General features: G+C 44.4%; 1 protein-coding gene across 2 annotated transcripts in view; it reads left to right on the plus strand.

Moving 5' to 3' along the window:
• Window positions 1-205: 205 nt before the first annotated feature.
• PDPR (pyruvate dehydrogenase phosphatase regulatory subunit) overlaps window positions 206-27,925 on the plus strand; it is a 38,455-nt gene continuing 10,735 nt past the window's right edge. The window contains exons 1-14 of one of the 2 annotated variants that reach the window (XM_056136069.1): window positions 206-372; window positions 5,075-5,336; window positions 9,106-9,239; window positions 10,806-10,887; window positions 10,984-11,147; window positions 12,403-12,524; window positions 13,298-13,415; window positions 14,102-14,251; window positions 17,850-18,042; window positions 20,801-20,925; window positions 24,210-24,365; window positions 25,082-25,215; window positions 25,570-25,718; window positions 26,378-26,490. In XM_056136069.1, the coding sequence (XP_055992044.1) occupies window positions 5,113-5,336; window positions 9,106-9,239; window positions 10,806-10,887; window positions 10,984-11,147; window positions 12,403-12,524; window positions 13,298-13,415; window positions 14,102-14,251; window positions 17,850-18,042; window positions 20,801-20,925; window positions 24,210-24,365; window positions 25,082-25,215; window positions 25,570-25,718; window positions 26,378-26,490 (1,864 nt within the window). In that variant the 5' untranslated portion in view covers window positions 206-372; window positions 5,075-5,112. Of the gene's footprint in view, window positions 373-5,074; window positions 5,337-9,105; window positions 9,240-10,805; window positions 10,888-10,983; window positions 11,148-12,402; window positions 12,525-13,297; window positions 13,416-14,101; window positions 14,252-17,849; window positions 18,043-20,800; window positions 20,926-24,209; window positions 24,366-25,081; window positions 25,216-25,569; window positions 25,719-26,377; window positions 26,491-27,925 lie in introns of those variants that run through there. The other variant, XM_056136070.1, reaches the window with a different exon arrangement.

The raw sequence follows: 27,925 nt of genomic DNA on the forward strand, positions 1-27,925 counted from the left end.
TCTGGGCTCCACCCCCTAAATCCGTTTCGCTAGCCCAGCCCAGCAAGCCCGCTCACCCGGCACCCACGAGCGCGGCCCGGGGGCGGAGCCTCGCGAGACCCAAACAAGCCCCACGTGCCAGGGGCGGGCCCTCAGGGTGACGTCACTCCGCGCACGCGCGCTGACGACGACCCGCCGCCGTCCCCTTGCGGGGGACCGTAAAGCGCGGAAGGTCGCGGCCGGCCGCTTCCCCGGAACTCGGCGCTCCCTCCGCCCCGCCCCTCCCGGCCCCGGCCCCCCTTCCGGCGCCCCGGGACACCCCCCTCAACTGCTGCGGTTGCCGGCCTGCCGCGGCGCGGGGTCGCTGAGCGCGGAGCCCCGGGGGCCCGTGAGGTAAGAGCCCGCGGCGGGGCCTGACGTCCGGCCCGGCCCGGCCCGGCCCGCTGGGCGCTCGCTCCCGCGCGCGGCTGCTCCCCGGCGGCGCCGTCGCCTCGGGCCGGCGCGTCCCGGCGCGTCCCGGCGCTCAGCAGCGTGAGGGGGCGCCCGCGGCCGGGTGACCTCGCGCGGCTCGGCCCGGGACTCGCCGCATCTTCCCTCGCGGGGAGGGCCGCGGTCGGCAGCGGGGAGGCGCCCCTCGGGGCGGGCGCGATGACCCTGCGCCGGAGCCTGGAATGTTCTAGGCGTTGGAGACGCGGGCGGGGAACTCGCCGCGCTTCCTGGATCGCGCCTGACCCCCGTGCCTGGTTGGAACCCGCGCGGCTTCCTGAGGGGGCGGCAGCGGGGGCTCGTCGGGGCCGCGCGGCCGTGGTTTTAGCAGAGATTCTTCCACAGTCACCGTGTTCGAATTTAATTGTTATTTTTTGTTTTGGGTCCCCGCTGGCGATGCTCAGGGGGCATCTCGGGGCTCTGCACTCCTGGCGGTGCTGTGGGTGATTCGGGATGTCGGGGAGTGAACCCCGCCTGTCAGGCACACGGCCTTCCCGCTGTGTTGTCCTTCCGGCTTTGGAATTATTATTATTATTATTTTTAATGTAAGAGTAGTTCTATTTATTCAGCCGTTGATTAAGCTGATTGAAGTGGGCATGAACTTGGAATTCATTTTCGAATCGGGGTTGTCCAATGAAATTTCGTAGTGGGAGATGTGTGTGTGTGTGTGTGTGTGTGTGTGTGTGTGTGTGTGTAGATTGGGGTTTGGAGAGAATGGGGTGCAGACGAGAGACCGTCAGGGAGCGCTGTGGGAGTAACCCGAGAAATGCCTACGTCTGTTCAGGTTTGGAGATTCCAGAGGATGGTTCATCCGCCTAAGAAAAATGGAGAGTGTAGATTTGTCAGGCACCGAGATTGGAAAGAACAGTGAGAGAAGAAAGTAGAATGCAGGATAATACCCAGGATTCTGGTACATGGGTGTTTCTGGGGATTCCGGGAAGTGGAACGGATTTTGTAATTACCTTTGGGATATGCTCAGGTAGTTATGGAAATCCAAATGCAGTGACCTATTTTTCTGGTTTGTTTGGTTAATTTTTGGTTTTGGGCAACACCAGCAGTGCTCAGGGATTACTCCTGACTCTACACTCCTGGTGAGCTTGGGAGACTTCTGGGTTTCCAACCTGGATTGGACCTAGACTGGCTGCGTGCAAGGCAAATGCCTCCCGGCTGTACTATCCCCCCCCCCCCCCCCCCTTTTTCGGTTTGGTTTTTGGAACACAGACCTGGCTTTACTCAGGGATCACTATTCAGGGATGATTCCTGTGTCTGCATGCAAGGCAAGTGTCTTACCTGCTATAGATCTCATACACTATAGGTGGTTGTTTTGTTTTTGTTTTTTTTTGTACTGCCAATCCAGTGATCAGTGTTAGTATTAACAGCTTCTGGGAGGATCCAGTGATCAGTGTTAGTATTAACAGCTGCTGGGAGGTCAAGTGACTGGTGCCCAGAGTGCCCTTGGGAATTAGCAGCATTAGCATTCTTTAGGAGAGGGCATGGCATAGTGGAGCAAAAGCCTGATACCTTTCATTTAGGAAAAAGTAAGATTAGGGAAAAATGAAGAACAAAGTAGAAGCAGTGTCTCCTGTATTTTATTTGCTCTTATGTGAAAAAAGTCATATATTTAAATGTGTTAAGATTAGGTCAAGAAATTTTATTTAGGGACTGGAGCCGTAGTACGGCTGGTGGGGCACTTACCTTGCACTCAGCCAACCTGGTGCGATCCCCAGCATTCCATGTAGTCCCCTGAGCATGCTATGAGTGTTTCCTGGTTACAGAGCCAGGCGTAACCCCTGATCACTGCAAGGTGTACAGTCTCCCCCCCAAAAAAGAATTTTATTAAAATATGAAATTTTTGCTTAAAAAGTTTTGCAGAATGGGGCTGGAGTAATAGTACAGCGATAGGGCATTTTCCTTGCATGCATCCGATATGGTCCCCTGAGCACTGCCAGGGGTAATTCCTGAGTGCAGAGCCAGGAGTACCCAAAAAAGAAAAAAAAAGTTTTGCAGAGGGCTTAGAGTGATAGTACAGCAGGGGTAGGGCATTTGCCTTGCATGATGTGGCCAACTGAGGTTCAGTTTGAGGCATCCTGTGTGGTCCCACTAGAGCTACCAAGAGTTATTCCTGAGTGCAGAACCAGAACCCCTGAGTACTGCTGTGTGTGGCTAAAAAAATAAATAATTAAAAAGTCTGGCAGAGAGCAAGTGAGATGTACAAGGGTTAGGGCACATGCCTAGCATGTATTTGGCTGGAGTCAACCTCTGGCACCCACGTGGCCTCACAAGCATCCCTGGTATAGCGCTGGAGTTCCTGAGAGTCACAGGATGTGGCTCTGGAGGGACTCAAGCTGCACCACGTCCTCTGGCCCTGTCACTGAACTGCTAGCTGAGTTGGCCATGTGTTGCTAGGATTGACCCTGGACCCCTCAGCACTGTTTGGGAGCACCCCCACATCCCAAAAAACCTGGTAAAGTGTGCAGTCACTGAGGTATAAGAGGAAAACAAAAACAAAAAAACTGGCAATCAAAGGGTTTCATGAATAACATTTCAGACTGGCCCTCTCTCTTTTTTTTTTTCCTCCACGAGTGTCTCAGGGATCCACAACTCATTTATTAGTTTTCTTTGTCTGGATTTTCTGCACAGCATTCAACCTGAACTCTTAACTCTTTTACTGGTCTGTAAATAATGTAAAAAAAATCAGAATTCTTTGGTTGGACTTTAAGTATTTTATGTATACTAATGACTCCCCTAAATTTCCTCCAAGTTGCATGCTTATATATACAGCTACTGTTTGCTATTTCATGTGGAGGCCTGCTTGGTATCTCACTTAATACTTGAGTGGAACATTTGATTGGGTACACACACTCCCCACTCACCCTTACCCTCTCTCTCTCTCTCTCTCTCTCTCTCTCTCTCTCTCTCTCTCCCCCTCTCTCCCTCCTCTGCTCTTTCTGTCTGCCCACCCTCACTGTTTCCCTCCTGTTTACTCTTCCCTCTCTGCTTCTGTATTCCTAAACCTTTACACTATAGTTTTGTGGTAACATGCTTAATAGTAACTTATACATTATCCCTCTTTTTCCCCATTTCATTTTGTAAAATTGTTATTTTTTAGTTTTGGGGCCACACCCAGTGGTGCTCAGGGCTCTGCAACCAGGGATCACTCCTGGTGGGCTGAGGGGACCATATAGGATGCCAGGGATTGAACCCGGGTTGGCCCCATGGCAGGAAAATGTGCTACCTGCTGTACTCGTGCCCTGACCCCCTCTTTTTCATTTTTTATTTGGTGTCTGGGATTGGTACCCAGGATCTGTTCTACTGAGTAACACTCCCAGACCCCCTTTTCCCATTTCCAGTTTCTTGGCAAGTAAGGTCTGTCAGTTCTGTTTTCAAAATTATTCTTTAACTCCACTCACTCTACTTGTCCAAGCGACCAAAATAAACTTCTTAAACTACTGTAGTACTTTCCTGTTTCTCACTTATCTTGGCTCTCCTCCTCATTCTACAACCCATTCTCAGCTTATCAGATGTCTTAAAATTCCCCTGCATTAGTATTTTCATTTGCAATTAGTTGGTTTCTATTTTTGGCGATACCCATCGGTGCTCAGGGCTTCTATCTTCTGGTGAAGCTTGGAAAATCATATATGGTTCCCTGGATGAAACTAAGTCTGCTGCACGGAAGGCAAGGGTCGTGTTCTCGGACTCCTTTCTTTCCTTGTTTTTTGCTTTGTTTTGTTTTTGGTTCACACCTGGCAATGCTCAGGCGTTACTTCTAGCTCTGCACTCAGGAATTATTCTTGATGGTGGACAGGGAACCATATGGGATGCTGGGGGTGGAAACCAGGTTGGCTTCATCCAAGTCAAGTGCTCTACCGTTTCATGCTCCAGCCCCTGTCTGGACTCACGGTTTCCTTCTCATCTGTTAAGTCTCTTGAAACTACCTTTCCTGAAAATCCTATCATTTTATTTATGTTGTTAGTTGTGAGGGTGAGAGCTATTCCTGGAGGTACTGGGGGTGGGGTGGGAGTGGGGTTTGGAAGGAAAGCGTACATGTGGTGCTGAGGCTTAAATCCAGGGCCTCTTCCATGTAAGGAATGTGCTCTGTAATTCAGATGACATCCCTGTCCTGCTGGTCATCATGGTCATTATTTTAAATGTCCCCTTAGTTATTCTACAGTATTGGCTTTATTTACTCATTTTGTGCACTAGCTGCCTTGCTCCCATTCCCCCATCTCAAATGTGTAAAATCAGGGACCTACTCATTACTGTTCTCTGCTCTATCTATAAAATGCATGTGGAACTCAGTAGATCTCTAGTATTTTGCTGAAAGAATGATTATTGTTCATTGCTGCATCCTTTTCTAATTAGTTCTATGGTCTGGAGTGATAGCACAGCGGTAGGGCGTTCGCCTTACAAGTGGCCAACATGGCCGACCCGAGTTCAATTCCTCCGCCCCTCTCGGAGAGCCTGGCAAGTTACCGAGAGTATTCGATATGCCAGACACAGTAACAACAAAGTCTCCAATGGAGACGTTACTGGGCCCGCTCGAGCAAATCGATGATCAACGGGAGGGCACTGAGTACAAAAGAATGAAGTTTGGTTTTTTCTTGTTTAGGTTGAATGTGAAGGATCTTCTAGTTGCTGGCAGACGTGATGTTTTACTGGTTGCTATCCGTTGGCCGAAGACAGAGAGCCAGCAGAGGATGGTGGAAATGGTCCTCATCAAGAAGCAGTTCAACAGCTGCTGAGGCACATTCTGTAGCCCTACCTGCCCAGGCACAGGTGGTCATATGTGGCGGTGGAATTATGGGCACATCTGTGGCCTATCACCTCTCCAAGATGGGGTGGAAGGATATTGTCCTTTTGGAGCAGGGCAGGTAAGGAGCCCACTGGACAGGACTTGGAGCTCTTCTTCATTAGCTGTGTGGGATTCCGTCATTTTCTCTTGATAATACTGTACTGTGAATAGTAATTTAAGTGTTGCTAAGTAGCACGAGAAGAATCATAGAAGGAAGAAACCTGTGCTTCATTTTGTGATGCCTTATACTGTGTTTTTTGTTTTCTTGAGTGGGGCAGATTTCATCAAAGCAAGTATCTACAAAGATATATTTTATTAAAAAAAAAGATATATTTTATTTTTTAAATTTGAGCCACCTGTGGCAGTGCTTGGGGATTGCTTTTGGTGGTGCTTGCTCAGAGAACCAGGAAATGGAACTTGGGCCTTCCACATGCGAAGAATGCTTTGCATGTGCCCAGATATTTGAACTTTCTCACTGCCCTAAAAGGATGTATTATACATCTGATCATCTTGCTAATTTATTTGTCTTTTGAGCTACACCCAGTGGTGTAGCTTACTCAGTTGGTGCTCAGGTTGGCAAAGTGCCCTACCTGCTATATTCTCTCTCTGAACCCACTGCTCTTTTGTTGTAGTCACACAACACAAAAAATATCTACAATTCCAGAGCTTCCTCTCTGAGCCCAGGTGAAACAGTTTTAGATTTACAGAAAAACTTTGTAGCTTGGGGCGGAGCGATAGCACAGCGGGTAGGGCATTTGCCTTGCATGCGGCTGACCCGGGGTTCGAGTCCCAGGATCCCTTATGGTCCCCCGAGCAGTGCCAGGAGTAATTCCTGAGTGCAGAGCCAGGAGTAACCTCTGTGCATCTCTGGGTATGATGGGAAAAAAAAAAAGGAAACTGTGTAGGTAGCAGTTCCCATATACCTCAGATCTGTTTCACATATAGTTGGTATCTTATGTTATTGTTACTATTTCAACTATAGAACCTATATTGATGTTGTTCACTAAAGTCCGTACTTTGAATTTTTTTTTCCATTTTTCCCCTATGTCTTTTTTTGGGGGGCTTAGACTTTATGTTCTATTGCTTATCACAAATCAGACATTTGAAAAATTACATCATAGTTGCTTATGAATAAACATGTCTCTGTGATTTAGAATTGAAAATATGTAAGTGCATGTGAAAAATATGATTCCTAGGACTGGGGAGATAGAACAAAGTGCTAGACTATATTATTTATTTATTTGTTTATTTGGTTTCTTTTTTTTTTTTTTTTTTTTTTTTTTGCTTTTTGGGTCACACCCGGTGATGCACAGGAGTTACTCCTGGCTCTGCACTCAGGAGTTACCCTTGGCAGTGCTCAGGGGACCATATGGGATGCTGAGAATCGAACCCGGGTTGGCCGCATGCAAGGCAAATGCCCTACCCGCTGTGCTATCTCTCCAGCCCCTTATTTGCTTTTTGGGTCACATCTGGCAATGCACAGGGGTTACTCCTGGCTCTGTACTCAGGAATTACTCCTAGCAGTGCTCAGGGCACAATATGGGATGCCGGGAACTGAACCTGTGTTGGCCGCTTGCAAGGCAAACGCCCTACCCACTGTGCTATCGCTCCAGCCCCAAGACTATATTTTTTACACGTAGTAACTCTAGGTTCAATCCTTGGCACCTCATGGTTTCCTGAGTCCTTCTGTGTGTGACCCCAAAAGAAAACAAAAATAGAAAACAAAACAAATGTCTTTCTCCTATTCTTGTAGACCTCTCACTACATGTTTCCCTCATTGAAAGTTAATTTTTTGTTTCTTTGTTTTTGAGTCATCTACTCTGGAGATGCTCAGGGGTTACTCCTGGCTCTGCATTCAGGAATGACTCCTGGAGATATCTGGGGCCCATATGGGATGCTGGAGATTGAACCTGGGTTGGCCGCAAGTACCCCACCCACTGTCCTCTCTCTCCAGCCCCATTCTTTATTTCTTGTTCCAGATAGCCTATAATATGTGTGTATTTTCTACACATATATATATTGTCTTGGGCTGGAGCAATAGCACAGCGGGTAGAGTATTTGCCTTACATGCAGCCAACATGGCCGACCCGAGTTCAATTCCTCCGCCCCTCTCGGAGCGCCCGGCAAGCTACTGAGAGTATCTCGCCCACACGGCAAAGCCTGGCAGGCTCCTCGTGATGTATTCGATATGCCAGACACAGTAACAAGTCTCACAATGTTACTGGGCCCACTCGAGCAAATCGATGAACAACGGGAGGACCGTGACCGTGACCATATATTGTTTTGGGAGGGGGAGAGGGGCACATCTGGTTGTGCTCAGGGCTTACTCCTCTGTGCTCAGGAATCACTCCTGGTAGGGCTCAGGATGATAAAGAATGCTGGGGACTGAATCCGTGTGGTGACTGGCAGTGCTTGAGGGACCGTGTGCGATGCCAGTGTTGAACTGGGATCTACTTTTTGCAAGGCAAGCACCTTACCCCCTGTACTATCTCTTCAAATCTAAAATGTATGCAATTATTTTGTTTTATTTTTTGGCCACCCTCAGCAGTGCTCAGTGGTTACTCTTGATTTTGCACCAAGGAATCGCTCCTGGAGGGCTCGGGCGACCGTATGGGATGCAGGAGCTTGAACCCATGTTGGCTGCATGCCAGATGCCAGGCAAGCTCCTTACCCGCTATACTAACTCTCCAGCCCCTACGTTTTGCTGTTTCTTAATTAAATTAAATCTTTGCAAAGACGTGTGTTGGGGATGAGTTTTGCTCCTCTGTAATACCATCTTACGAAATTCTCAAGAAGTTTTACAATTCAGAAATTGACTTGTTGAATTATTTAGATGTTAAAGTCGCAATCCTGAAATCAGTTAAATGGATTCATCCAATTTCTTAAGGCAATCCTTGTAGGGGTATCCCAAAGCTCAGACTATAGTAAATAGTATGTCTTACTACTTGCAAGTAGTAAGGCTGTTTTCACTCGGGGTGCTCCAGAGGGGGGGGCGGGTGAGAGCCCTTCCTGCCCCATGGGACCCAGCTCTGGCAGCCGACCTCCACTACCCAACCACTGCTATGCTCCAGGCTGCTTTCCATACGCTCAGGAACATGTGAGTGAACATATTCATGGACACATCATAAGATACTCCCTACCCATTTTCCATAATTACCACACCATATTTGATGTGGTTCAGATAATAGGCAACAAGTCACACACACACACACACACACACACACACCTCTTGGAGAGCCTGGCAATCTACCAAGAGTTTCCCGCTTGCACAGCAGAGCCTGGCAAGCTACCCGTGATGTATTTGGTATGCCAAAAATAGTAACAATAACGGGTCTCATTACTCTGACCCTGATAGAGCCTCCAATATGGCAGGATTGGGAAAGACGAGTAAGGAGAGGCTGCTGAAATTCCAGGGCTGGGGCGAATGGAGTTGTTACCAGCGCCCGCTCGAGTAAATCAATGAACAACGGGGATGACAGTGTTGACAGTGATACACTGATACCACTTGCAAGTAGTAAGGGGTATTTCTTGCTGCTGGCCTGTCAGAAGTTCGAGATTTCCTTCTCTTAAGTCGTTTTGGGAAGCAGGCAACATCTGGCCTTTTGATAAATCAGGCTCCTGCTGTGTTTTCCAAACAGGGCACAAAAGAAATCATCTCATAATCTTCAGGATCCTTCAGATTAAAAGCTTTATTAATAGAATTATACCTACTGTAAACACGGGGATATCAAATTGCCATGTAACTCTTCCATCTTTTGTTATTACAAACAGTGCTGTGATGAGAAATCTTTGATTTGTCGCTTTCATAGAAACAGTCTACTTACTAGCATTTTGCCTTCATACTGTAGGTTGGCTGCTGGCTCTACGAGGTTCTGTGCTGGCATCTTAAGCACTGCAAGGCACTCGAGTATTGAACAGAAGATGGCAGACTATTCAAACAAACTCTACCACCAGTTAGAGCAAGAAACAGGAATCCAAACAGGTAAGCTAGTAGTTCCTCAGACACTTATTCAGCATTCAAAGTTGTCAGGTGATAATGCTTGATTTTTTTTTCTTTTTTGGGGCGACACCCAACACTGTTTAGGGGTTACTCCTGGCTCTGCACTCAGGAATTACCCCTGGCGGTGCATGAGGGAACATATGGGATGCTGGGGATTGAACTTGGGTCATGCAAGGTAAATGCCCTACCTGCTGTACTATCACTCTAGCCCCTAATACTTGATTTTAATCGCAGCTCTACCACTAGTCAGGGTATTACCTTGGGCGAGGTTTGAGTACGAAGAGTGTCTGCCTGTTGGTTCAGAGATGGAACTACTGATTCCTGATCCATTGATTCAGTTACTAGTGGTCTGTTGAGTTCTGCTGGTTGGATTCCCTCCCACCCCCCAAAAAAACACCAGTGGGGGCCAGGAGATAGTTTAAAGACTAGGGTACCAGTTTTATATATAGGAGGTCTGGACTTGATTTCCAGTACAGCTTAGTGAGGTCTGAAAATTAAAAAAATTTTCTGAGTACTGTTAGGAACAATTGATCCCTGGGCACAGAGCCCGGAGTAGGTCTTGATCATCTCTGCTGTGACTCAGAGCCCCCACTCCCCTTTTACCCCACTCTCCCCAATCTGTTGTGAAAGAATAGATAGTCCAAATTCTCTCCCTCCCCCCCCTCCAAATTCTCTCTCTCTCCACTCCCTCCCTTCCTCTTTCTCTCTTCCCCCTAACTCCCCTCAACACACACATAGTCCCTTGTTCTATTTAATTTGGTGTGAGGGGGCCGATATGTGGCCTTTGGTCTACACTTGGCTATGCTCAAGGTTTACTCCTGGCTCTGTTCTCGGGAAAAAAAGATTAACAAAGAGCTTTTTACCAGTGGATGCTGTTAACTACTAACAGTGAAGATCTGTGGAGAAAAGGATAGTTATTCTTAAAGAATCTTCCCACCAGATGATAGTTATAAAGGGGAAAACAGTGACTTTACAGTTCTCTGGCAACCATGTGACCAAAGTTAATGTCACCAGGAATGGGATATTTAGTCTTTATGGAAGGGAAGTGCATCATTTCTGGGGTCTTTGTGGCAAAAATGCATAATCCACATCGAATCATGAAGATCCGTCAGACAAATCTAACAAGAGATGTTCTGTACTCTTAAATGTGTCAAGGTCAAGAGAAGAAATTAAAAATTAATAGCTCCAGATTGAGAAGACTAAAGCGACATGAAAACTAAATGATGTGCCTGAACTGAATAGGATTCTAGGCTGAGGGCAAAAACAGCTATAAAAGTAACATTAAGACAGCTAAGGAAATTTGAATGCAGACTCTGGATTACACTGATCCTTACACTGAGCTGAGAATGTTTGACTAGAAAATGAAAGCAGAGGAGTGTATCTGGTGTACTTGAAGTTTTTTCACTAGAAGGTCAAGGGAAGCTAATTTCTTTATCTAAAAATATTAACGACAGGCTGTCCCAGGATTCATCGTAGTCCTCTAACTTACCATATAGTGAGCTTGTGGCTCTGCGTTTGTCTCAGTTCAGTCTGAATTTTTTCTAACAGGTTACATAAAGACAGGTTCCATTTTTCTGGCTCAAACTCAAGATCGACTGATCTCCCTGAAGCGCATCAATTCAAGGCTGAAGTATGTATGAGACTGAAACTTGTTCTAACTTTACTGTCAAACTGACTTCTCCTACAGGGCCAGTGAATGTCATTGTTCCCTTGTGTTCTGTGGCAGTGTTATAGGCATTTCTTCTGAGATCATCTCCCCCAAGAAAGTGGCTGAACTTCACCCTCTCGTCAATGTGCACGACCTGGTGGGGGCCATGCATGTTCCCGAGGATGCAGTGGTATCCTCCGCTGATGTGGCTCTTGCTCTGGCAAGTGCTGCCTCCCAAAATGGTAAGCAGGTTGGTTTTTGGATTAGGAAGAGGTTCGCTAAGAAAGAATCTCACCTGTACTAGGGAATGACAACTCTGTTCCGGTTTTGGAACACAATCACACCATTTTGTCTTAATATAGTATTTACTAAATATTTTTTCCTCAAGGTCATGTTTTTTCTTATTCAAGTCCCAGGGAACTTCTTTGAGTTCTGAAAAATGTACTTCAGTCTTACTTTTTGCTTTTTGGGTCACACCCGGCGATGCACAGGGGTTACTCCTGGCTCTGCACTCAGGAATTACTCCTGGCGGTGCCTGGGGGTCCATATGGGATGCTGGGAATCGAACTCTGGTCGTCCGCGAGCAAGGCAAATGCCCTACTTGCTGTGCTGTCGCTCCAGCCCCCGCACTTCAATCTTAAGGGAATTTTTTTTCTTGAAGAACTTGAGAGCGCCACTGTTGGAGCACACCTCAGAGGTTAGCCAGTGGCACAGATGGTGCCTTGTGTTGGGATGGATGAGAGGAGACTATAATCAGTGTCTTGGCTATTCTACCTCCTGGAAATACCAATTCATAATGTGGGTAGATGAGAACGTAAGACATCTGTTTGTGTGTTTCTGTCTCTGCCTTTTTTAATCCTAGAATTAATTGTGTACTACAATTGTTTTTTAAGTTTTTATTTGGTTTGGTTTTATTTTTGTCTTTTGGCTATTCTCAGCAGTACACAGGGACTGTTCCTGGCTCTGAGCTCAGGAGATGACATCTGGTGCTGGGGATTTGAACCAGGGCTGTGCCTCTGCAACTGCGTGGAAAATCAGTGCCTTGCCTTCTGTGCTATCTCTCTGACCCTATAGCAGTTTTTCAAATTGGCTTGCCATTTTCTGTGTACATGGGAAAGGCTCATACTCAGTCTCAGAGTGTGGTTCTTAGGAGTTTCTTTATTTTTTCCTAGTTACAGACTTGACTTGGGCTTTTTAATGTTTTGAGTTGAGAATCTGTTGCAGATGACTTAATTCTGGATCATCAGACGATGGATTCACCTGTTGTGTCCCCCCCTACAAACTCCTCCACCCCCAATATTTGGACCACACGCAGGGGTAATAAGCTCAGGGCTTACTCCTGACTCTGCCTTTTTTAAGGGATCACCTCCTGGTGGGGCTTGGTAGACGTAATGTGGTACTGGGAATCAAATCTGGTTCATCTGTGTACAAGGCAAGTGCCGTTATTGCTGTTCTGTCTCTCTGGTCCTCACCAATTATTTCTTTACCTTGGAACAGGTGTTCAGATCTATGACCGGACAAGTGTCCTTCATGTAATGGTCAAAAAAGGTCAAGTTACTGGTGTGGAAACAGACAAAGGACAGATTGAATGCCAATATTTTGTCAATTGTGCTGGTCAGGTAGGTAGTAGTAATATCGGGTCACTAACTTTTATCTAACTTTTGTCTCCAGGATTTTGGGGTATTGAGACAGATGAGTAATACTGGGACAAAATAAACAGACTTCCGAGACCACACTTTCTTGTTTGGACTGGAAGAAGAATTCTTGTATTCCAAATCAGACACCTGGACCTGTTCTCTTACAGAAGCACCCTTGACCTTTCCTTCATGCTAGTTGGTGCTGTCCTGTCAAGGAAGGCCAGAAGGTGGTTGAGCACGGACACACCTCGTGGCCCTGGGTTCTCTCTGTGTTTTATTTTATTCTGCAACTTAGCAAATACAGCATGAGGCTCTTGTGTCATTCTCTTGTGTCATTCCAGACACTAAACTGCTTTTATTCCTAAGGCAAATTTTGGTCCCTTGGCTCTCCACCATAGTCTTAAGTTAACCTAGAAATATTTTTGCCACATTAAGTTTCTTTATGATTTGGTATTTTGGGTTTATAGTGAGGCCAGGGACTTTGTTGAAAGGGACTCATTTGTTTCCCATGATCTGCTTTTATTGGCTGGTAGATCTCTTTGATCTAACAATAGAATTTTTGGTTTAAAAAGTACAGTGTTGCTCCACATCAAATAATTGAATTAAAGCAGGCTTGAACTTGGCTTCCCAAAACTTGACACTGTAGCAAGAGCACACATAAGCCACTTGAAATTAAGTGCTTTTCAAGTGGTTGAAGTTGCTCATTTGTCTTTCTGTTCCTTTTCCCACCCACAAATAAATCTGTCCATTTGTAGTGGGCATACGAGCTGGGTCTGTCCAACGAGGAGCCGGTTAGTATCCCGTTACATGCCTGCGAACACTTCTACCTTCTGACTCGCCCCTGGGAGACCCCTCTGCAGAGCAACACACCAAGTGAGGACTTGCACTTTGTTTTTAATCTTGTTTCCTTGCCACTACTCTGTCCTCTGAAAAGAAAGGCTTTCTGCTAAGGACAGACTGCCAGAGTCTTTTCTTGAGCATGTTACAGGAAGTTGCACACAGTTCTAACTTTTTCCTAATAGCTTTGTATGAAAGGATGGCCAGTTTTTGGGCTTTTTGTTTGTTTGCTTTGCAAGTTAATTACTAGTTCCCCCAAAAGTCTATAAATTGAGATTATTTGCAACATAACACTGAGTTTTTTTATTTGAATGCTATACATTGTACAAGTGTCATAGGTAAGTTGTAAACTTAGTTGATTAGTGACTCTGGGAGCTTTGAATAATACTGTGAAGGTCTTACTCCCTAACAGTGAGCTCTAGCAAATCCCTCTTGCCAGAGTTCCATGTGGTATGGTGGCTGTTGTGTGGTTTGATTTTGAGGACTAGTTGAAAATTTCTAAGTAACTGATGGGATTAGATTTACTCAGAAACAATTCCCACTGTAAATTTGAGTGTGGGGTAGGTGTTTTTTTGAAAACTGATTAATGTCTGTGTTCAATTGGATGCTTTCCATTATTAAAGCCATTAAAGTGTGGTTTGATTTGGGTATTTTCCGGTCCATTTAGAAAGCTGACCCTGTTTTTCTTCTCTTCCCTATTCCCTGTGATTTCTCGTCCTCAGCCATTGTGGATACTGATGGAAGAATTTATATTCGGAACTGGCAGGGTGGCATCTTGTCTGGTGGCTTTGAGAAGAATCCAAAACCAATTTTTACTGAAGGAAAGAACCAGCTGGAGATTCAGAATCTGCAGGAAGACTGGGATCACTTTGGTGTGTGAACTAGATTGTTAGAGTAATGTCTTTATATTTGTTTGATAAGTTATATTTTCATTATTTTTTGAGATACAATTGTGAACAACATTTTTTATTTGAATAAGCGTGGTTGGTCATAAGCTTGGTTACCATCTCTCACTATTTAGTTAACCATTTTTTCCCTTGAAATTTTGGGTCATATTTGGTGGTACTTGGGGACCATCCTATGCCAGAGATCAAATATGGACTTTCTGTATGTGAAGTATGTGTCCCAACCTTCTGGGGATCAACCCAGCTATGAAGTTTACATTTAAGATTTCTGCTTTTGGACTGGAGAGAAACTTTAATAGGCTAAGTGCATGCTTTGCATGCAGAAGGTCTGTGCAGGTCTATCCTGTGCAGCTCAAGGTTCTCTGCTTGACCCTTTGAGCACTGCCAGGAACAGCCTTGAGCACCACTGCCCCCAATCGACTAAACTGTTCAATCTGCTCTACGGTCATATTGACTGTGGTTACCAACCAAACTGATTATGATCACCATTATTACATCTCCATGATTTATTTTATAATTTATCCCATTCCCCTTTTTCTATTTTTGTTGTTGCAGTGTCTGGGTATTGTGCACTTGTTGTAATGCGCACACACGCGCGCACACACACACACACATTTTGCACTGAGCCAGAAATTACACATTTCCTTGTGTTGGGGATCCCAAATGGCATTGTGCTGAGATGGTGCTCTGTACATGCTCCTGAACTCACACTTGACAGCTTGACACTTGCTACAACGCTGTTTCTGGACCCCGGGCCTTATTTTTACAGCTGGGAGTTTGTATATCTTCACCTCATTTTTTCTGCCACCCCAGCACCCTTTCCCTCTGGGAAGCCACTCCACTGTTCTTCTATTTTTCATGACTGAGAAGATGGCTTAAAGGGCTGGAGCGTATGCTTTGCATGTGTGAGATATGACTTTGATATCTAGCACTTCGCTGTTCCCAAGCGCTGCCACCAGTGACCCACCAAGCACTGTTGGATTTGACCCAAAAGAAACAACAGCCAAAAAACAAAAAGCCAAAAGCAACAAAGTTGCTATTTTTAAAAAATTTTTTTTTCTAGTTTTTATAAATGTTACACTATGTTCCCAAGAATACTTCCTTGGGGCTGGAGTGGTAGTACTGTAGGTAGGATACTTGGCCTTGCATGTGGCCAATCCAGGTTCGATTCCTGCCATCCCATATGGTCCCCTGAGCCCACCAACAGTGATACCTGATGCCAAGCCAGGAATAAGCCCTGAGTACCACTGGACGTGGTCCAAAACCAAACAAAGAATACTTCCTTACTTGGTCTGTAGGTAACCTCATGTGGTGGTTAAAGAGTGGTCTACAGGGCTGGAGTGATAGTACAGCAGGTATGGTGCTTGTCTTAGATGTGGCAGATCTGGATATCCCCTGAGCCCTGCCAGGAGCCCTGAGTGCAGAGTCAGAAGTAAGCTCTGAGCATTGCCAGGTGTGGCCTCAAAATAAAACAAAAACGAGTGGTTTATAGAGTTTTCTGATCTTTCCTAATCTAATAATGCAAATTCAGGGAAATCAAAATCTCTTGCTTTCTTGTTTTGTTTTTTGGGCTGTGTTGGTGATTCTCAGGGGTAAATCCTGGCTCTGCGCTCAAGAAATTACTCCTAGCAGGACTCAGTGGGGATCCTATGGGATGCCAGGGATCAGACCTGGGTCAGCTGCATCCAAGGCAAGTGCCCTACCCACTGTTCTATGATTTTGACTCATAAAAATCCAATTTTGTTTTTGGGCTATACCTGGCAATACTTGTGACTCTGAACTCAGGAATTACTCCTGGTGGTACTCAGGGGACCCTGTAGGGTGCTAGATATCAAATCTGGGTCAGCTGCATGTAAATAAGACAAGCACCTTAGTTGCTATACTATCTTTCCAGTCCTTCCAAATTAAAATCTTGATTAATAGATTCTTGGCTTATTGAAGTTTTCGGCTTAATGAAGTTTTTAGCTAAGAGAAAACCTTTTATTATTTTTAATTTAAAATTTTTTTATTGATTCACCATGAGCTACAGTTATAAAACTTTCATGTTTGAGTTTCAGTCATATAATGGTTGAACAACCATCCTCCATCAGTGTACATTTTCCACCACCAATGTCCCCAATATCCCCACTACTCCCCCCTCCCCTTGCCTCTATGGAAGACAGTTTCCCTCTTACTCTCTCTCTACTTATGGGTATTATGGTTTGCAATACATATAATGAGAGGCCATATGTTTGGTCCTTTATCTACTTTGAGCACACATCTCTTATCCCAAGTGATCCCTCCAACCATCATTGCCTTGGTGATTCCTTCTCTATTCCAGCTGCCTTCTCCCACAGCTCGTTAAGGCAGGCTTCCAACCATGGAGCAATGTTCCTGGCCCTTGTCTCTACTGTCCTTGGGTGTTAGTCTCATATTATGGTACTTTATATTCCACAAATGAGAGCAGTCATCTCTGTCCCTCTCTTTCTGACTCATTTTACTTAGCATGATATTGTCCATGACTTATAAGCAAATTTCATGAGTTCATCTTTCTTAACAGCTGCATAGTATTCCATTGTGTAGATGTATGAAAGTTTCTTTAACCAATCATCTGTTCTCGGGTACTCACACAGTAGAAATGACATCTGCACCTGAACATTCATTGTAACACTGTTCACAGTAGCCAGAATCAGGAGGAAACCTTTTAATAGGACTTGATATTATTTTAAAGAGCGTTTTAGAAGCACAATTGCTTAATAAGGTCTTTTTTGTTTTGGGGGCCCCTCAGCAGTGCTCAGTGGTCGCTTCTGGAGGTGCTTGGGAGATTATGTGATTCTGGGTTCAGCCTGTTGAGTTTGCTCCTAATAGTCTTTTTAGGAAATTTAGGTAATTTTAGGTAAATATATTTATTGTGGGCTGGAGCAATAGCACATTGGGTAGGGCGTTTGCCTTGCACGCGGCCGATCCAGATTTGGGATTTGATTCCTCCACCCCTCTCAGAGAGCATGGCAAGCTATCAAGAGTATCTCGCCTGCATGGCAAGGACTGGCAAGTTACCTGCGACGTATTCAATATGCCAAAAATAGTAACAGCAAGTCTCATAATTTGTTGTGAGATGTTACTGGTGCCCGCTCGAGCAAATCGATGAGCAACAGGAGGACAGTGCTACAGTATTTATAGTTAACACGCAGTCTCATGGTTCCAAATTCATAAAGCATGAAATTTGACAGGACTTGCAGGGAAGTTTCTCTTGATGAATTTTTTTAGTAAATGTTTTTTCAAACTTTTTGAAGTGGAGATACTGCTATAAAGAAACCACCATGTATTTGTCAATTGGCTTCAGTTTGGTTTCACATATCCCACTGGATTATTCCCAGAAAATAGATTTACATTGAAACAGGCAGACTTTCTTCTGCAGCTATCCAGATTAGAACAACAGTGCCTTTCGTTGTACCTCTCTTTGGGTGTCATTATTGGTTATGGCTTTCATTGCACCACTGGATGTGGCCCCACCCTTACTTAAGCATAAGGAATTAAAAATGTTTCCCTGTAAGCTGAGGACTCTGGATTTTGTTTCATTGCTCAGAGCCCCTGTTGAGTTCCCTCCTGCGTCGAATGCCAGAACTGGAGAGTCTGGAGATACTGAAGTTGGTCAACTGTCCCGAGACCTTCACCCCAGACATGAGGTGCATCATGGGCGAGTCTCCCTCAGTGCACGGCTACTATGTCCTGGCAGGAATGAATTCTGCTGGCCTCTCATTTGCGGGGGGAGCTGGAAAGTAAGTCTTTCTCAGTCAGAGCTTGCTGGGCTTCTTCAGCTGCAGTCATTTCTTGTTGAATATGGTAGTATGCTAATAAGATGACACATGTAATTTGAGAGTTGTTTCCTTTAAAGCACCACGAGAGACTCTGCCATTATTCTAGAAATGCTGTGCAAAAGGTTTTAGAGTGCTGAAGTGAACCAAAGAACCGGTGGGATATTCTTTTTGTATTTTTTTGGTTTTGTTTTTTGGGCCACACCTGGTTGTGCTCAGGGCTGCTTCCTTCTCTGTACTCAGGGATCAATTCTGACCGGGCTCAGGGTGGGTGTCTGGATGGAACATCAGGAATCTGAACCCGGGTTGGACAGTTGGAAGGGAAGCGCCATACCTACTGTGGTATCTTTCTAGACCATGTTTTAAAAGTTTTTTTTTCTTTTGCTTAATTGAGATTCTGTGGTTTATAATGCTATTAGTAATGGTTTCTTATGCAATAATTCCAGCACCACACCCCTCGCCAATGTACTCCTCCCTCTCCCAAGGATCCTAAGTCTTCCAATCCCCTCACAACTTGTGTTGATCAGTGCTCCCATTATGTTGCTTTTGGACCTTTGTTGCTGCCTTGCGATATATCTTCAGGTCCCAAATATGAGAGTGATCCCTTTCCTTTTTACTTCACTCATGATTTTCCTGACTAACTTCTACTTTTACCCATATTGCTGTAAATGGTATGACTTTGCTCTTTCTTAGAGCTGCATAATATTCCATTATGTAGCTATGCCATGACTTTCTTTTTTGCGGGGGGGGGGGCACACCCAGAGGTGCTCAGAGATTACTCTTAGCTCTGCACTAAGGAATTACTCCTCGTGTTGCTTGGGGGACCATACAGGATGCCAGGGATCGAACCTGGATTGGCCACATGCCAGGCAGGTGCCCTATAGCTATACTGTTGGCTCTAACTCCAGCTCATCTTCCTATATTCTTTGCTCCTTAACCAATGTGGACCACTGAGTATGTATTTGAGTTTGAGAACATCTATATGTAGTGAGTGAAATAGATGATCATGTTCTGTAATGTGAATGTATTTAAAAATTAGATACTATGAGATTCCACATTGCTAAAAGTGACCCCTGGGTCCTTAAGCATTGTCAGGGAAACCCTGAGTGTAAAAAAATCAGTAATGAAAATAAACCAGCGTGCAAGGAAAAAAAATACCATATGATTGCACTTACATGAGACATTTAAGAATAGTATGATGGAACCAGTTTGATAATACAGTGCATAGGGCATTTGCCTTGTATGCGGCTGAACCGGGTTTGATTCCCTTGCATCACATATGGTCCTCTGAGCCAGCCAAGAGTGCGAGTGCGGCCTAAAAAAACAAAAGTAGTACAGGGCCTAGGTTTAGTGGTAAAACCCATGCCTTATGTGTGTGAGACTTGGCTTCAGTCCCTGGCTTTTTTTTTATTTTGCTTTTTGGGTCACACCTGGCAATGCTCAGGGGTTATCCCTGGCTCTAATCTCAGGAATTACTCCTGGCGGTGCTCAGGGGACTCTATGGGACACTGGGTTTCGAACCCGGGTTGGCCGTGGCAAGGCAAACGCCCTACCCACTGTGCTATCGCTCCAGCCCAGCATTTTAAAAATAGAAGTATAGTTCCTCGGGTAGACAGTGGATTGGTGGAATGGAGGTTGTATGGGATAAAACAGGAGGAATGGCAAATGACTGTTTAGAAGAGGTAGTCCCAGTATGGGAGGAGAAAAGTGCTTTGGTGATAGTTCTACATTTACGTACTTAATGTACATGATAAATTTGGGTTTATTTTTGTTTGGTTTTTGGGCCATACTCTGTGGTGCTCAGGGGCAACTCAACTCTGTGTGATACTTGGAGATCGGTCCTGGCAGACCTCAGGGGGACCAAGCAGTACCTGCTATCACACCCTGGACTCCAGCATGCACTCCAGTCCTTTTAAGTGCCAGTTTTTTTATTTATGTGCATTTCCACAATTGTGTTTTTAGGGGCTAGGTGTCTCCCAAGCAGTGCTCAGGAGACTCAGGGGCCCCATCAGTGATTCTTAGCCCACATGGCTGGAGGTTCAGTGTAAGGGCCAAGGATGTGATGGGCCTGGTTCCCCGATGCTGCTGGGCACCTCCATGGCTGCACCCAGCAATGCTCAGAAGACCATGTGCTGGGGGAATGAGATCTTGGTTGGCTGCATGCTAGACATGCCTTCACAATCAAGATTTTTTTCTTTAATAGGTCATTTTCTTTGAATTGACGTTCTGATTGACTGTGAAAATAGTTACAGAAAAGGAGTTGCCAAAAGTACAGATGTGATCAGATTGTATAACGTCCCCAAGTGCTGTTTGACAGGAAAATCAATAGAAATAGACTGTGTTACGGATGTGTACTTTATTCTGTATTAAGAATTGGGACTTTGTGTCTTAACTATGTTCTAGGTAATCTTTAAAGCTAAAATCCTCAGGGCCAGAGACATAGTACAGCAGATAAGGTATTTGCACACAGCAGACCTGGTTTTGATTCCTGTCACCACTTATGGTCTCCTGAGCACAAATCTGCGTGTGGACTAAAAATGGATTAAAAAATAAAAGACTAACATCTTAAGTGGTTTTGTGTGGGTAATAGGTGAATCCATGGACTTCCCCCCAAAAAAAGGGACAACTCTCCAGAATTGCTCAACCAGTCTCTGACAAGATAGCATTTTTTGATTCAATGTAGAATCTTAGTAGTAGTGTCACATCTGATCCTTTCACACAGGTACCTCGCAGAATGGATGGTGTATGGTTATCCCTCAGAAAACGTCTGGGAGTTGGACTTGAAACGTTTTGGAGCCCTCCAGAGCAGCCGCACGTTTCTGCGCCACCGGGTCATGGAGGTCATGCGTAAGGAGGCTTGCTTCCTCTTGTTTCCTCTTCATCTGATGCAGCGGTCTTGGGCAGAGGCTGCTCATCAGAGAGAGGGCAGCTTTCCTTTAGTTTTTTAGTCATTGCTTCAAGTTGGGCTTCTGATGTTTGACTATTTCAGACCTATATTAGGGACACCGTGGCACACATATTCATGGCACATTTTCTTGTATACGTATTTCAAACTATTTCTGGGAGTAGACGAATGACTCATGGTGGTAATTCCTGGCAAATTTCTTATAGTCTTTTATATTCTCTTGTGTTCCACTTTGATTGGAAAGATCTGCTATCAGAGGAAAAGCTCTCTGTTCCCTACTTGATCTTTGAGATATGGTTTGTTTCTGAAGGCAGAGAATTTGTGAAGTGATCTTTATTTTTTTATTTCTTTAAAATTTTTATTAGTGAAACACCATGAGGTACAGTTGTAGACTTACAAATTTTTGTGCTTGGGTTTCAGTTATACAATGAATGATCCAGTACCCATCCCTCCACCAGTGCCCATTCTCCATCATTTACTTTTTTTTTTTTTTATTTTTATTAGACACCATGAGGTACAGTTGTAGACTTACAAATTTTTGTGCTTGGGTTTCAGTTATACAATGATCCAGTACCCATCCCTCCACCAGTGCCCATTCTCCATCATTTACTTTCTTTTTTTAAATTATTGTTAGTGAAACACCATGAGGCACAGTTGTAGATTTACAAATTTTTGTGCTTTGGTTTCAACTGTACAATGATCCCTCCACCAGTGCCCATTTTCCACCACCACGGGTCCCAGTATCCCTCCCACCCCCCATCCCCCTGTCCCACTCTGCCTCTGTGGCAGGGTATTCCCTTTTGTTCTCTCTCTCCTTTTGGGTGTTGTGGTTTGCAAAAGAGGCATTGAGTGGCAATCATGTTTGGTCTGTAGTCTACTTTCAGCATTCTTTTCCCATCCTGGGAGGATCTTCCCAACACGCTTTATTTGGTGCTCCTTTCTCTGTCTGAGCTCCCTTTTCCCCTAGAGTGTGTGGCTGGCCTCCAAGCCATGGACCAAAACTCCTGGTACTAATCTCGGCCACTCTTGGGTGTTAGTCTCCTATTTTGTTACTTTATGTTCCCCAGGTGAGTGTAATCTTTCTATGTCTATCCCTCTCTTTCTGGCTCATTTCGCTTATATGATACTTTCCTACACTGCATGATACTTTCCATGTAGTACTACTTGTATGTAAACTTCATGATGTGAAGTGATCTTTAAAGCTCTGAATGATTTTCATTATTAATCCAAAATAGGCTAGCAAGTTAGGAAATTACACTTCACAAATACAGAACATACATTTCATCCCTCTTTGTCCTTGGTCTTCCAACTTCGAAGGATTTGGTATCTTTATTTTTATGTTGTTATTCAGTAAGCCTTAAAGATGTAGCAGGCATTAAATTAGATTCTAATTTCATTTTTCTGTATACTGAGGATCTGTTCTTTGCCAAAGTGAATGTGAGTATTTTGGATATATTTATGCTTAAGAATTAAGTTTCTATATTGGTTTTGACTTGATTACAAAGGAACTGGAGGCCAGGGAAATAGCTGTGCATGTACAAAACCTGAGTCCAGTCCCCAGCTCCCAAAAGCAAACAAAACAGTTGAACTATTGATTTAGCATTTATGGTGAGCCTTTAGATACCCCTTTAATCTTGCATACTCACATTTGGCCATAGTCAGGAGAATTTGAATCCATGGAAGAAGAAGGGCCTGGCAGTAGTGTGTGTGTGTGTGTGTGTGTGTGTGTGTGTGTGTGTGTGTGTGTGTGTGTATGTATATAAAAACAGTCGAATTATTGACTTAGCATTTATGGTGAGCCTTTAGATAGCCCTTTAACCTTGCATGCTCACATTTGGTCAGAGTCAAGAGAAATAGAATCCATGGAAGAAGGGTCTGGCAGTACTATGTGTGTATCTCTCTCTTTCTCTCTCTCTCTCTCTATATATACATATATATGTATATATATATGTATATATCTGTATCTGCTAAGATTTCTAAGATTCCTTTTTCTTAAGCCAATCTTGTGGCTAATGTGTTGAACAGTTGTTGAGCTCTAACAGATATTAGGGCACTTTTGGTGCCTTCTCTGATTTCTATGAACTAGAAATGCAGCTATGGTGGAGACTGACAAATAGTTTGACTGTAGGTATCTAGCATGGATTCCTTCTCATCAGTCTCCAGCCTCCTTTCCCCTCTGGTGTTGGAATCCTTTGAGGTTAGGTCTTCTTTGTAGAAGTAACTGGAAATTATGCTCTTTCTAGCTATCAATGTTTTTTTTTTTAATTTTTAAATTTTTATCTCTTCTATTGAATCACCATGAGATACACAGTTACAGAGTTGTTCATGATTGGGTTTCAGTCATACAATGTTCCAATACCCATCATTTTGTTGTTTTTGTTTTGATTTTTGGGCTTTGCCTAGCAGAACTCAGGGCTTACTTCTGGCTCTGAGCTTAGGGTTCATTTCTGACCAGGAACGGGGGGACCAGATGTCATGCCAGGGATTAACCCTGGTTGACTGTGTGCAAGAGAAGCACCTTATCTGCTGTACCATTTCTACAGTCCTTTATGGCTAACTTGTTGCTTTTGCAGTTTGGACATTAGCAGAACTTAATTCTGATCTGAGCTTTGTAACTATTGGGACACTACTGTACAGATGTCAGGTACTGTCAGGTTTCAAAGCTACTGGATCAAGGTGAAATAGGTGCCCTTTCATCCCAAAATGGGTTAACATTTGTGCTGGCACATTGTTTGGTGGCTCATATTGAATGTGGTTTAATTATCACAAATTGCAGGGCTGGTATCATTTTAAATATTGAGAGAAAATGTCTAATAGTTCAGTTCCCAGTAACAGGTGAATATTCAATAAATTAATTTTCCCACAATTATAACTGAGTACCGTTTCAATGTCATCTCCATGCCTGCTGTGGAGCTTCGTAAGGTTTAGAATGATATACAACTTTTAGTCATTATTTCTACGCGTAATTTGGAATGATAATTGAAAAGAAACTTCAAACCATTGTCTGATTCATACCTGTAGTGCCTATAATTGGACGATGCTGACACAGCCATTGCAATGTTAGTCTTTCTTCTGGAGTAAGCTTATAATGAAAGATCCTGTTTGTTGGCAAATTTAGCTGCATTAGCCTAGGAAGTCTGTTCTTTTGAATAGGTGTACTCTGAGTCTACTGGATATTGCCTATTACCTGTGATTTGGGCTCTCATAACTGTCATATGTGTTCTAGCTCTGCTGTATGACCTGAAGGTTCCCCGTTGGGACTTCCAGACTGGGAGGCAGTTACGCACTTCTCCTCTCTATGACCGGTTGGACGCACAAGGAGCCAGGTGGATGGAAAAACATGGATTCGAGAGGCCAAAGTACTTTGTGCCACCAGACAAGGGTAGGAGGCCATTGTTTTCTTCCTTTTGTCTCGAGAATGAAAAACCATTTTTACTTATGTTATATTGTGCTGGGGGTGGTCCTCCCAAGCAATGCTCAGAGGGCCACTCCTGGCCATGCTGAGCCAGCTAGGCCTTAGGTTCAGTGTTAGTATGTTGGTGCTGATAAACACTAAGTTCAAGCTTAGTGCTTGGGGCCTCCAAGGCTGTACTTGGCAATGCTTGAGGGGCTATTTTGTGTCAGAGATTATGGGGGTCAGCTGCATGCAAGTCATGCACCTTAACCCTTGTACTCTCTCTCCAGCCCAGGAAAACTTTGTTTTTGCCCACACTTTGGTGGTATTTGGGGTTTACTCCTTGCTCTGCTCAGAATCACTTCTGGTGTGCTGGGGATTAAACCAGGGTCAGCCACATGCAAGGCAAATGGCTTACCCCCCCGGTACTGTCTCTCCAGCCCTCCAAGAAAACAACTGTTTTTGTTTTTGGGCCATAACCTGGAGGTGCTCAGGGAGCACTTCTAGAAGGGCTTGGGGGGGGTTCCATATGAGGTGCCAGGGAGCAAATTGGGCTACATGCAAGGCAAGCATCCTACCTGCTGTACTATTGCTCTGGCCCTGGAAGAATAAATCATTGAAACACTGTGCTATACTGCACTATAAGGAGACTCTCCAATGGAAATCCCTCCTTTCATCTGTTTTTTTCCCCCCCTATTCTGCAGATCTGCTTGCATTGGAACAGAGCAAGACTTTCTATAAGCCAGACTGGTTTGATATTGTAGAGTCTGAAGTCAAGTGCTGTAAGGAAGCTGTGTGTGTTATCGACATGTCCTCTTTCACCAAGTTTGAAATCACAGTAAGTATTTGGAACTGAAGTAGTGGACTAGAAAACTGCATATGTATTGTTTTTCACCTGTTATTTCAGAACTGTTTAAGAACTCTGGTGTGTTTCAGCGTTTTATCTGTATCAAAACATTTTCCTCAAGTTTTAGCTGTTTCTAGTCTCTTAAACTGCTTGCAGAAGTACATTTATCATTAGAATTAGGTGGTAGCTTTCTGTGGCACTTTTTGCAATGAACTAAATCTGCAGATATGGTTTCTTGAGTAGTGACTAGTTGAATTTCCTCAGAATAGCACTGTATGTCAGGCCATGCTACCCAGCCAGATGCTCTCCTGTTCACTCTCTCTGCTTTTTTCCCTAACCTGACAGTCCACTGGGGATCAGGCATTAGAAATTCTGCAGTACCTCTTCTCCAATGACATTGATGTGCCTGTGGGCCACATTGTACATACTGGCATGCTCAACGAGGGCGGAGGCTATGAGAACGACTGCAGTATAGCCCGGCTTAACAAGCGCAGGTGAGGAGGCCTGAAATACCTGAAATGCATGTTTTGCATGTTCAGTGGGCTAGAATGCATGTTTGACATGTAAGAGACCTGTCCCTGGAACCACACATAGTTTCCTAGCACCACCAGAGGCAACCTCTGGAGCAGTAAGCCAGGTATGGTTCAGATACTCCCCCTCACCCCTCAAAAAAAACCTCATCAGATTATATAAAAATTGGGTGTGAAGGGCTGGAGTGATAGCACAGCGGGTAGGGTATTTGCCTTGCATGCGGCCGACCCGGGTTCGAGTCCCAGCATCCATCCCATATGGTCCCCTGAGCACTGCCAGGAGTAATTCCTGAGTGTATGAGCCAGGAATAACTCCTGTGCATTGCCACGTGTGACCCAAAAAGCAAAAAAAAAAAAAAAAAAAAGAAAATTGGGTGTGAAGAAATTAATCTCTATTTACCCTACTAGGAACAGATGCTTTATCTCATGTTTATAGGTATGTATAATTTCTTGGCACTAACAACAGGTAGCTAAAAACCCATTTTGTTCTTTTATGGTATATTCTAGAATTATTTGGTCCTTTCATGTGCCAGGTCTGTATTCATACTTTGAAATGAGCTGAAAATGTTTCCTGATCTTTTTCTGCTGCCTGGTTTTAATTACTCTTGGTTATCACTTTTCAGTTTCTTCATGATTTCTCCAACTGACCAGCAGGTCCACTCTTGGGCCTGGCTTAAGAAGCACATGCCAAATGACAGTAACCTGCTTCTGGAGGATGTCACATGGAAATATACGGGTAAGGTGGCCTGATGGGGCCAGCTGAGCAAGAAAGGCCAGCTGATCCAGAGTTTCTTCATTTTGGCCTTTTTACATTTGATACTCAGAAATAAACATTGGGATTGGAAGCTTGGGGGCTGGACATAGACAACAGGGTTAAAGCACTTGCCTCACACATGGCTGACCCTGGTTAGGTTCACAAGTACCACCGGGAGTGATCCCATAGCATAGAGCCAAGAATAAACCCTGAGCAGCACTGGGTGTGGGCCCCCAAACAACAACAACAAAAAAAATGGAGGCATGCAAGAGGCTCTCTGGTCATAGAAAAACGGATCCTTAATGCCTCCCCCATGTTTTTCTATAAGTGAAGTGCGGATTACTAGTGCTTTAATTTCTTTGCTTTGTCCATTGCTGGATTCCTTGTGGCCACCATATTTGAGTTCAAATATTTGTTTAATGAATCATGGAATTAAAAATATTTGTAGAAAAAAATGTTTAGGGATCCAGGGAGATAGCTCGAAGGGTTGGTGCATGTGCTTTGTATTGAAGACTGGGTTCAATTCCCAGCAGTCCACAGTCACCCAAATAGCTTGCCAGAAAGTAACACCTGAACACTGCTGGGTATGCTCTAAAACTCCTCTCCTGGGGTCCGAAGTGATAGTACAGTGAGTAGGGGGTTTGCTTTGCATACAGCTGACCCAGTTTCACTTCCTGGCATCTCTTTTGGTCTCCTGAGCACTGCCAGGATTGATTTCCTGAGTGCAGAGCCAGAAACTCCCTGAGCACTGCCAGATATGGTCCTACTCCTCCCAAGCAAAATCCCAAAATCAAAATACTCCCTCTCCAAACTGAAAAAATAATTTGTAATATTTTCTTCAAAATATTCCCTTAGTTGTTTTAAAATCATTTTCCAGGATGGCTTATGATTATCTCTTCTCAGTCTCTTCCTTCCACCCCTTATTCCTGCACCCACTCCACTGAGACCTTCATTCACAGTTCCTCTAGCTCCTTCCTACCACATCAGCAAACTCTGGAATCTTGCTGGATCAAAGTTGTTTCCTAGCCCACATAAGGGTTGTTGTGGTGACTTGTACAAACTGTTGTCAGCAGCATGACAGAACCCAGGGTGGTCACTTCAGGTCTTGTCAGAGTTCTCCTTTAGGTAGTGTCAGGGGACTGGAAAGGAATAGGCATTGTATAAACGGTTTATGGCAAATCGTGGAAGTGGGTTTCTACTACTCCATGGACAGGACATGGTGTCTGATTCCAGTCTAATTGCAGGGGAAGCTATGGGATGTTGTCTTCCTGTGGACTCTGGAGAGGGATCACTAGTAAGGCTTTCATACAAGCAGAAGCTGCCTTAAGTAGGCCTTGGGGATATGTATCTGCCAGCATCAGGCTGCTCTGTGTCTGTCTTCAATACCTAAGCAAAGGGATGCTTTCATCGTTGTAAC

The sequence above is a fragment of the Sorex fumeus genome, unplaced genomic scaffold (genome assembly GCF_029834395.1).
Source record: "Sorex fumeus unplaced genomic scaffold, SorFum_2.1 ptg000122l, whole genome shotgun sequence".
NCBI classification, from domain to species: Eukaryota; Metazoa; Chordata; class Mammalia; order Eulipotyphla; family Soricidae; genus Sorex; species Sorex fumeus.